Source organism: Macaca fascicularis, chromosome 10, assembly GCF_037993035.2.
Source record: "Macaca fascicularis isolate 582-1 chromosome 10, T2T-MFA8v1.1".
NCBI lineage: Eukaryota > Metazoa > Chordata > Mammalia > Primates > Cercopithecidae > Macaca > Macaca fascicularis.
In genome coordinates this window covers 53,387,846-53,398,924 of record NC_088384.1, presented here as the reverse complement: position 1 = coordinate 53,398,924, position 11,079 = coordinate 53,387,846, and the positions used below count along the sequence as shown (strand labels likewise).

The 11,079-nt window shown below is 61.3% G+C and overlaps 1 protein-coding gene across 1 annotated transcript; it reads left to right on the top strand.

Moving 5' to 3' along the window:
- The first annotated feature begins 1,502 nt into the window (after nucleotides 1-1,502).
- LOC135965273 (serine protease 27-like) lies at nucleotides 1,503-9,448 on the top strand. The gene is made up of 6 exons (XM_065521797.1): nucleotides 1,503-1,612; nucleotides 5,188-5,214; nucleotides 5,832-5,994; nucleotides 7,349-7,620; nucleotides 7,987-8,156; nucleotides 9,155-9,448. Exons 1-6 carry the CDS (start codon nucleotides 1,567-1,569, stop codon nucleotides 9,446-9,448), a joined length of 972 nt encoding a protein of 323 aa, XP_065377869.1. The 5' UTR covers nucleotides 1,503-1,566.
- The last annotated feature ends 1,631 nt before the right edge of the window (nucleotides 9,449-11,079 follow it).

The window sequence follows — 11,079 nt, the reverse complement described above, 5'->3', positions numbered from 1 at the left end:
AGTCACGTCTGTATTCCCCAAACCTGGGACGGTATTGGGCTCAAATCCGTTCAGAAATGATTGACTGAATGAATGAATAAATGAATGAATACGTTTGAAGTCTCCTCTTCCCACTCCGCCCTCCCTCGTTCCCTCGTTCCCTCCAGCCCCCCAGGGACTGCCCAGCCCGCCTCCCACCCCCGACCCGGGAACTCCAGGGACTAGAGCGGGAGGGGCGGGGACGGTGGGAGGGGGCGGTGGAGGCGGAGAGGTGGGAGGGCAGGGCTAGGGAGGGCTGCTCAGGGAGCCGGAGCCGCGACCAGGAGGCTGGGAGAGCCCCGCCCGCGCCCCGGACGTCTGCGCCGCGCCCCGCGCCCACCAGAGGGCAGCACCACGACGCGCGCGGACAAGGCTGAGGCGGGAACGCCCTCACCCCCTAGCCCCGCCCGGAGCCGCCCGGGCCCCGCCCCGCCCACGAGTACACCCCCGGCGCCGGCGGGGAAACTGAGGCCCGGCGCCCCCGACCCCGCGGCCCGGCCCCACTCTGGCTCTGACGTCAGCTCCGTGCCCCAAATAACTTCCTCCCCGAGTCTCTTACGCCGCGGCGCCGCGCCCACAGCCAGGCGGCAACACCGAGACTGTCACCACGGCCCGGCCTTCCCGGAGCCGCTTCCGCCCCGCCTGGTGCCGGGAAGCACCCGTCCCACCCGAGGGACGGCAGCCGGAGCCAGTGTCGGCCACCTGGGCCGGGCTGACGCGCGCCTGGGGGACTTCTGGGGCCTGGTGTCCCGGGAGGAGGGTCGCTGGGGCCAACCCCGGACCCCGCCCCATGTCCCATCGCCTCCCCTGCCCTTGGCCCCACAAACACCCCTGTCCCTGACTTTCCCACCAGCGCTGCCTAGCCCCACTGTGTTCCGTCGGCGCTCAATAAAATACTGAATGAGGCCGGGCGCGGTGGCTCATCCCTGTAATCCCAGCACTTTGGAAGGCTGAGGACCGATCACGATGTCAGGAGATCGCGACCAGCCTGGCCAACATGGTGAAACCCCGTCTCTACTAAAATACAAAAAATTAGCCGGGCATGTTGGCGGGTGACTTTAGTCCCAGCTACTCTGGAAGCTGAGGCAGGAGAATGGCTTGAACCCGGGAGGCGGAGCTTGCAGTGAACCGAGATTGCGCTCCAGCCTGGGCGACAGAGCAAGACTTCGCCTCAAAAAATTAAAAAAATAAATAAAATAATAATAATGAATGAAGCTGGACGGACTTCGCGTGCACCGCGGTCAGCTTGGGGTCTGCTGGGTGTTCAGGGTCCAGGAACCAAGGCCAACGGCACCCCGCGCCGCGCTGACTTGAGGGGTCTGCCCGGGGGTCTCAGGGTTCAGGGCCAGGTCACAGAGGAGTCGGCTCTGGGCGCTTCCTTCCTGAGGAGAGGAGCTGGACAGGCCGGGCCAACGGGTTGGGCAGCATAGCCGGGCCTGTGCTCATCTCCAGCATAAAACTCCATTTCATGGAGCCTGCACCTCGCTCCTGCTTCAACACTTCTGCCACCGCCGACCCCAGCCCTGTGCCCCAGCCAGGCCTGAGGACATGAGGCGTCCCGCTGCGGTGCCGCTCCTGCTGCTGCTGTGTTTTGGTGAGTGACAAAGGTGCAGGGTCGGGGAGCTGCAGTCGCCCAACAGGCCCCGCTGCACTGCCTGAGGCTTCAGCTCAGCCCCCTACTCCCTGGGACAAGCCAGGGCTGTGGGGACAGGCCATCCCTCCTGCCCCTGAGCAGGTGGGAAGGCTCTAGATGTGTCAACTGGGGAGCCCAAAGTGGGGAGGGCAGGGTGGGAGGTGTGCACACAGGCCGCAGAGGACCCCACTGCCATAACTGGGCAAGGCCTCCTCCCATGCCTCTCCGTGGGCTCTGGTGTGCCAGTTCTGGCCAGGCTCCCTGCTTCCTGCCACTTCATTCTCTCCAGCCTCTCCCCCCATTCTCTAGGTGAGGACAGAAGCCTCGTATGTGCAGGATGTGAACTCAGGCTCCAAGTGCCTGGACCATCATTCTTGGGGTGGGAGGGTGGCCGAGCCAGGGCTGCTGCCTGTGCCTGGAAGCCCCAGCAGGCTGGCTGCGGGCTCAATAGAGAGCTGGGGGCAGGGGGTGCAGGTGGCAGAGGGCCCTATCCCCTGCTGACAGAGGAACTGGCAATGCGCCACTGTGCCGTCTCCCAGTCCTGGGTCAGGGATAGCAGGTGCCAACCAGGGGGCCCCACCTGCCAGGTCCTCCCTGCAGGTCAGGACACTCTCTGTCAGGGAAACCCTCTCACATTCCTGGGCTAGCCTGGCCAGCCCGGCAGCCACCACACTTCCCTGTCCTCAAGTCACCTCCCAGGGCTGGGTCGGGTCATCCCAGGCTGCAGCTTAGCCAGGACTCCTGGCTTCCTAGTTCTCCTGGGCAGGAGGGCACCAGAGTGGCCCCTCTGGCCCGGCCTCCCCCACCCCATCCCCCCCAGCTTCCCAGCACAAGGATGATGGTGCCTTCTGAGCGAGCCATCTGCACAGAAGGTGGAAGGCAGTGACTGCCCCTGAGCGGGGTGAGGAACCAAGGTCATTGCCAAAACTCTTGGGCAATGAGTTTAGCAGTTGGTTCACCAACAGCTATGACCAGAGGCTGGACTCCTGGATGCGTCCTCACCCCCAGCCCCAGGGTGGCACCCCCACCAGGTCTTTGGCTGGCACCCACTAGAGTCCTAGGCTTCACCATCCCCACCAGCTACCAGCGAATCACAGGCCCAGGCCCCAAACAATGCTCCCGACATCCCCGGCACCCCTGTCTGTTGCTTCCAGCCCCCACAAGGCGCCCACCCTGGAGGGCTCAGCTCTCCACATCACCCATTTCCGATCAGCCCCCACAGCCACACTTGTGTCTCTCCACACATTTCCTGAGCTCAGGTCCCCCAGACGCAGCCTTTGCCTTCTTGGAGCTCCTGGGCTAAGATAAGACTTGATTCTGGCTCCAGGGTGTTGTAGGCAGAGCTCCCATCAGAAGGACAGAGAGCTAGAGAGAGAGTATGGGGCTTCCAAGATAGACAATGCAAGCAGCAAGGAAGGCTTCCTGGAGGAGGCAGCATTCAGTTGGGCCTTGATCTCTAGATCAAGACTAGGACTTGGCTGGGCGCCGTGGCTCACGCCTGTAATCCCAGCACTTTGGGAGGCCGAGGTCAGGAGATCGAGACCATGGTGAAACCCCGTCTCTACTAAAAAATACAAAAAATTAGCTGGGCGCGGTGGTGGGCACCTGTAGTCCCAGCTACTTGGGAGACTGAGGCAGGAGAATGGCATGAACCCGGGAGGCGGAGCTTTCAGTGAGCTGAGATTGTGCCACTGTACTCCAGCCTGGGTGACACAGTGAGACTTTGTCTCAAAAAAAAAAAAAAAAAAGAAGACTAGGATTTACAGAGACTAGGGGAAGGGCATCCAGATTGTGGGGTGAGAGGAGCAAGCACTCACAGGCCAGAAGACTCTGCCTAAATGAGAAGTACAGGGTTACTTCAGGAAGGAAGGATCTGCACGGGGAGGAGGCATCGCTGGAGGGGGCAGTGCTCAGGCCGGGAGCATAGAGACACAGCTTCTGCAGACTCCCAGAGGGTGAGAAGGCCTGACAGTATGCGCTCTTCTGCAAGCAGGATCCTCAGGCTTGGAAGGAGCAAGGGGTCGGGGTTGGGGGGGGGGTCAGGGAATAACCCTCCTGGGGGTGTTTGCATTTTAAAAGGGCACCTAATTAGCACAAATTAATGAGCAGAGCATCCAGGGCAGACTCTCCATTTCCCGTTGCTCCTGACCCCGCATCTGCAGGGGACCCCTTTGCCTGCCCTGCACCTTCTCTACCTCCTCCTCCTGCCCATCCATAGCTGCCCCCTCGCAGCTTGCTGCCTTATTGTCCAGCACCCCCCAGGGGTGTCTCTGCCCACCAATGGTGTTGGGGAAGGTGCCCCCCAGACTGTGAGCCAGACAGGAAGGAAGAGGATGCCGTAAAAACCCTCGGGGTGCTTGAGCACTCCATGGCCACTTCCTGTCCCCACAGCCCCTTGACTTCAGGGAACTGGTTATCTTTTCCAGGCGGAGCGAAGACATGGTCCATAGCAGCCAGGCTGGGTCCCAGAAGGCACTGGAGGTTAAGGGGAAGCTGAGGGCCGAGATGTGGGGAGGTGCCTGTTCTAACCCCCCGCCCAGCTACGGGCAAATCTGCCCCCACAGAAGCAGACGCACGGAGTGCAGGGGTGGTGAGAGGACTCAAGGCCAGGCAGTTCCAGGCTTTGCTACCCCTGGGGCTGTACACTGTGGTCCTGACTGGGGTCTCCAAGCTGGGGTAGAGGCTCCAGTGTTTGGTTAAAGGCCCAGCAAGAGGTCCTTTGTGTCCTCGGTGTGGGAGGCAATGTCCCATCCTTGGTTCCCCTGAACGATCCCATACCTTACTTCTCTTCCTGGCCCCTCACCGTATCCGCCCCAAAGTCCCCCTTGCACAGTCCAGCAGGGGGTCCTGGGTCTCGCCTGCAGAGCCTGCTGCATGCCTGGGAGAGGGGTCAGCTCTTGGGACTCTGGAATCTTGACAAGGCTGATCTCTGGTGGCCAATGCAGACCACTGTACCTTCTCTACCCCCCTGAGGCCAGGGAGAAGCCTGTGGGGCTCAGGCCTCAGCCTCAGGACCAAAGTGAGACTTGGGGAAGAAGACCTGCCCATTCTGGAGCAGACTGTGAGAGAGCCTGGGCAGCTCAAATGCAGAGACAGTTCCTGGGCCTCTTCTGCTCCAAGCTGTTCCAGGAGAAAAGGCCAACCCCACAGTGTCAGGGCTGAAGGCTGGACCCTCCCCAGAAACTTCCAGACAAGGATGGGTGGGGAGTGTGGAGAGAGAGAACCCTTGCCAGGATGAGAAGGGGACATCTAGCCTGGGGATCCCTTCACTGGCACCTCCTGACCGGCTCCCCATGTGGCAAGGAGCATCCACCCTTGCAGATAAGCTCTGGCCCATGGGCCTGGGCCTGAGCATATGGCAGAGCCAGCCCTGGGGGGAAACTGCAGGCCCTTGGGCTCTCCTGTGAGGTCCCTCTGTGGACTGTCCTTCTGGAGTCCTCCGGAGCAGGGGAGGGTCAGTGGAGAGGGGCTGCATGGTTGGGGAGGGTAGGCCAGGCTGCACCTGGCCTGGCTGATCACCCTCTCCTCACTTCCAGGGTCTCAGGTGGCCAAGGCAGCAACAGGTAAGCACCCAAGGCCCTGGGGTGGGAGGGACAGGAGCCGGCTGGACTGAAACAGGGACACTCACACCGAGAGGGAATTTGGAACGCAAAGGGCACTGGAGAATTCCAGAGGAGGGGAAAGTGGGGGCTGCGTGGAACTGGAGCCCAGAAAGGAGAGGAGGAGGAAGGTCCACATGGGAGCAGGATGGCCAGCACAGAGCATTGAGGCGCAGCGCAGGACAAGGGTGGCGGGGTCTGAGGATCACCCTGAAAAGTGACCGGCCCCCTCTGGGTGGCTCCCTTGCAGAGGGCATGACACCCGTTCCATCCTTCCAGGTGCCTGTTTGGGTCAGGCCCTAGGACAAGACCCTTCCCGGGTTATCTCAGTGTCTCTGTGGCCCCCACGAGGCAGCTGTTAGGTTGCCCTTCCCCGCAAGGAGAGCCAGACTCAGGGGGCAACTAGGGAGGGTCTGCCTGTATCCCAGGCTGCCCAGAAGCTCAGGCCTCGGACTTCCCCAAGGTCTTCGGGCAGGTCAGGGGCAGGAGGGCCGAGGACTGGAGTGTGAGGCTGAGGGCTGAGCCTCGGCCATGGAACCAGCCCCAGTGAGCGCCCCCACCCACACCCCATGCTCCCCCAGCCTGTGGGCACACCAGGATGCTGAACCGAATGGTGGGCGGGCAGGACGCGCAGGAGGGCGAGTGGCCCTGGCAAGTCAGCATCCAGCGCAACGGAAGCCACTTCTGCGGGGGCAGCCTCATCGCGGAGCGGTGGGTCCTGACGGCCGCGCACTGCTTCCCCAAGTGAGTCCGCCCGCCCCTGCCCCCGCCCGCAGCGCTGACAGCGCCCCGCGCGCGGCCGGTTCAGCACCGCGGACAGCGCCCGCCGCGCCAAGTCCTGCGGGTGACCTCCCTGGGGGCTCCTGGTCCAGCCCCGCCTCCTTTCCAGCCAGATGCTTCCCTTAGGTCCAACCCCAGGGCTAACTTCCAACTGCAACCGCTGCTCCCGCCCGCGGGAGGCGCCTCGCACGGCCTCCAACCCCCTCCATCCCCTCCACCCACTCCCTGTGGGTCCCTGCGGAAGCCGCCGGCAGGTTCTGCACACAGGCCTGTCCTGTCCTTTCCCCATCCCGCATACACCTCAGCTCCACGACACTCTTCCCAGGAGGAACTCTGCTCACAAAGCCCAAGGACCAGACAGAATGGCCCTTCCTCCCCTCACCCACATGAGCCACCCCAGAAAGCCCTGAGCAGAGGCCAGGCCACCCAGCCCTCTGCCGTGTATGAACCACCTGGCCCCACACCTTCTGTGTGTCTCAAGTTCCTCACCTCACACCTCACCACCACAGCTCTAATTATTTTAAACCCCACATCTTTTTCTTTTTTCTTTTTTCTTCTTGATCTTTAAAAGAGTATCATGACAAAAAACCCACATCTTAAATTCAGATACTCATGGCCAGGCACGGTGGCTCATGCCCATAATCCCAGCACTTTGGGAGGCCAAGGCAGGCAGATTAGTTGAACCCAGGAGTTCAAGACCAGCCTGGGCAACATAGCAAGACCCTATCTGTACTACTTAAAAAAAAAAAATACCCAGGTGCAGTGGTGCCTGTGGTCCCAAGTACTCAGGAAGCTGAGGTGGGAGGATGGCTTGAACCCAGGGGTTGGAGGCTGCAATGAGCAACAATTGTGTCACTGCTCTGCAGCCTGGGTGACAGAATGAGAACTCTGTCTCTAGGGGGAAAAAAAAAATCAGAAACTTGGGCTGAGAGAGGGCAGGTCACCTGCCAGAGGCCCACAGGTGGTGCTGGCCCTGCTGCACCTGGAGGGTAGTTCTCTCCCAGCCAGCCTTTCGGGTAGGCACTGTGGCTGTCCCCATAGCACAGATGCGAAAGCTGCGTCACAGAGAACTTGTTAGGTGACTTCCCCAAGGTCACACAGCGGCCAGGGGTGGAGGTGGAAATCTGAGGAGGGCGGTCTGGCTTCAATGTAAACATGCATCACTGCTACACCTGGTTGTCCTAGAGATGGCTCTCAAAGACAGCATGCAGAGAGAGGTGTGGGGCACGATGGTGGCCAGAGAAGGAGCCCCAGCCCCTCCCGGGCCTGTCCCCACATGAGGGGCAGCCTCACACGGCCTCTCTGCTTCTCCCGCCAGCACCTCTGAGACGTCCCTGTACCAGGTCCTGCTGGGGGCAAGGCAGCTAGTGCAGCCAGGGCCGCACGCTGTGTATGCCCGGGTGAGGCGGGTGGAGAGCAACCCCCTGTACCAGGGCATGGCCTCCAGTGCCGACGTGGCCCTGGTGGAGCTGGAGGAACCAGTGTCCTTCACCAATTACATCCTCCCCGTGTGCCTGCCCGACCCCTCGGTGATCTTTGAGACGGGCATGAACTGCTGGGTCACTGGCTGGGGCAGTTCCAGTGAACAAGGTAAGGAAACACGGCTAGGAAATAATGAGGGATGTGCCTCAAGAAGGCCCAGGGCGGCTTGGGGGCCACTCTGAACCCACAGTCTTCCTGTTGCTGTATTAATACACACACCCGGTCTCTGTTCACATAGGTGGGGCTGAGGGGAGCAGCAGCAGACCCAGAAGGAAGAGGGGGTGAAGGGAGATGGGGACAGAAAGGGCCCAGCCTGCTGCCTGGAAGGAGGGAGGATGTCTGCCCCACAGTGCCCTAGGCCAGAGATAGTCTAAACATGAGGAAAGGGCAGGCAGGAAGGAGTGGTGGTTCCCGAGGCCGTGGGTTCTTGATGAGGAAGTCTGTTGAGCCCCGGGCCGTTCTGACCCTCCCCAGACCGCCTGCCCAACCCGCGGATCCTGCAGAAACTCGCTGTGCCCATCATTGACACACCCAAGTGCAACCTGCTCTACAGCAAAGACGCCGAATTTGGCTATCAACCTAAAACCATCAAGAATGACATGCTGTGCGCCGGCTTTGAGGAGGGCAAGAAGGACGCCTGCAAGGTGGGAGCAATGTGGTGTCCAAGGGGACTCAGTCCCCGCCTCCGGGCCCAGGGCAGGGTGGGATCATGCCCTGCTCCATGGGCTGTGCATTCCACCAGCTGAGCAGCTTGCTTCGAAAAAGCAGATTCCGGGCTGGGCGCGGTGGCTCATGCCTGTAATCCCAGCACTTTGGGAGGCTGCAGCAGGCGGATCACGAGGTCAGGAGATCAAGACCATCCTGGCTAACACGGTGAAACCGTCTCTACTAAAAATACAAAAAATTAGCCAGGCGTGGTGGTGGGTGCCTGTACTCCCAGCTACTTGGGAGGCTGAGGCAGGAGAATGGCATGAACCTGGGAGGCAGAGCTTGAAGTGAGCAGAGATCGCGCCACTGCACTCCAGCCTGGGCGACAGTGAGACTCTGTCTCAAAAAAGAAAAAGCAGATTCCTGGACCCCATCCCAGGAGTCAGTGGTTCTGGGGTGGGGCACAGGAAACTGCATTTTCTTTTTTTTTTTTGAGACAGAGTCTCGCTCTGTCGCCCAGGCTGGAGTGCAGTGGCCGCATCTCAGCTCACTGCAAGCTCCGCCTCCCGGGTCTACGCCATTCTCCTGCCTCAGCCTCCCGAGTAGCTGGGACTACAGGCGCCCGCCACCTCGCCCGGCTAGTTTTTTGTATTTTTTTTTAGTAGAGACGGGGTTTCACCGTATTAGCCAGGCTGGTCTCGATCTCCTGACCTTGTGATCCGCCCGTCTCGGCCTCCCAAAGTGCTGGGATTACAGGCTTGAGCCACCGCGCCCGGCCTGGAAACTGCATTTTCAACGCACACACCCCCTAGTTGATCTGGGGACACTAAAAAAATAGGCACTCTAGTCAATCGACTGGCAGGAGAGGGGGAGCCAGGCATGGAGGCTCTGGGATGGAGAGGAGTCCAGTGTGGAGCTACATGCCTCCTGTGCGGCTGCAACTGAGTCTCCGGGAACTCAAGGTGGGCTGACAGTGCCTCTGCATCCCCCACAGGGCGACTCGGGCGGCCCTCTGGTGTGCCTCGTGGGTCAGTCATGGCTGCAGGCCGGGGTGATCAGCTGGGGTGAAGGCTGCACCCGGCAGAACCGCCCAGGTGTCTACATCCGTGTCACCGCCCACCACAACTGGATCCATCAGGTCATCCCCACACTGCAGTTCCAGCCAGCGAGGTCGGGCGGCCAGAAGCCAGACCCTCGGGGCCAGGAGCCCCTTGAGCAGAGCTCTGCACCCAGCCTGGCTGCCCACACCATCCTGCTGGTTCTCCCAGCGCTGCTGTTGCACCTCTGAGCCCCACCAGACTCATTTGTAAATAGTGCTCCTTCCTCCCCTCTCAAATACCGTTATTTTATTTATGTTTCCTCCAATAAAAACCCAGCCTGTGTGCCAGCTGCCCACGTGGGGATCCTTGGGCGACCCCAGCTGGTGAGGAGCTGTGAGTTGCAGAACAAGGCCCAGGCGGGAGATGTGGAGGGCTCTGGTCATCTTTGAATCAGCGGAAGGGAGCTGCAGCTGGTGTCTGAGGGGAGGGCGGCACCAGAGCATGGGACCCCTGTCAGGCGCCTCGCACAGGAGGCCCCCTGCTGCCACCTGTTCCTCTGTTCCCTCACCTCGAAGGCCGCCCCAGGGTGGACACTGCGGACAGCGACAGACACATGTGGAAAGGCCCTCAGGGCCATGCAGGAGCCGTGCCTGGGGGAGAGGAGGGCATGGAGGGGCTGGCTGGGCAGGGGCACCTCAGCCTCCCAAGCCTGCACTTCTGGCCCATGTCTTGGTGCCACCCAACTTCTCTTAACCACTTCAGCAGGAGTGGTGACAGTTGTCCCCTCGGGTGGGTGCCCACACCTGTGCTTTCCTGCTCCTGGCACCCTTTGTCTCCGTGTCCTGGTGTCTCCCCTTGACCCTTGGCTCCTCTTCCTCTGCCCCATTCTTCAGTCTCCACCCCCATGCCGGAGTCCAGAGCAGCACGTGGTGGCAAGGGGGTTAGGCTGGACATGCGCACGAGTACATCACACCCACACACACCTGTGCACATGCACACAGGCACTGTGGCCTGCACAGTGCCAGGAAGAAATCAGGCCCGGGGTATTCACCGAGGAATCAAACCAACACCCACTCAGCAAGCAGCTGCTGGGGACCAGCCCTGGGGACACCATGGGGAGCAAAACAGAAGGAATTCCCCGCTGGGCCCAACCCACCTCCCCAAGGGCTGCCCAGTGGTCCCCATGGGCCATTTCTTGCACTCATCCAGCCCAGGGGCGGGCGGGCAGGTCTAGGGGGCCTGTGTGCACAGCCCCATGGTGGAGCAGATGCACAAAGCCCAGGCAGAGGGAGAGACAGGCCCGGGGAGCAGCAGCACTGGGTGGTCCTAGCCGAGCAGGGACTGGCCAGGCCTCGCAGCCTTGGAGAGCCCCCAGTGAACCTGCACCCTGCTCTGGGCTGTGCAAGGAGCCCCATGCCCCCATGGTCAGGGGGAGGCTACAGGTTAGATGGTCTCAGGAGGGCAGCCCCTGCTTTGTGCTGAGATCCCAGACCCAGGATGTCAACAGGCGGATGCCCATGGGAGGGGAGCAGAAAACACTCTCTGCAGAGACTAGGGGTTAAGAAGGGAAAACAGGTCTATTCCATGCAATTAACAGCTCCCACGAAGCACGCTGTGAGAAGGACGCTAGGAAGGGACCAGTCCAGGTTGCCACAGGTCGCTTTTCCACCCTGGGGCGGGGGTGCAGCTCAGACTTTGCACGCTGCCACCAAGCAGGGCTCTGAGCCATCTGCCAGGTGGGCGGCAGCAGGGCCCCTGCCAGCTCCAGGAGGAACTCGAGGGAGAGCCTGGCACAGGACTGTGCATGTTCTGTGGCTCCCAGGGAGGCAGGCAGAGCGGGCGGCAGCCTTCATCCCCAGGCTCAGTTGGCCCATGTGTG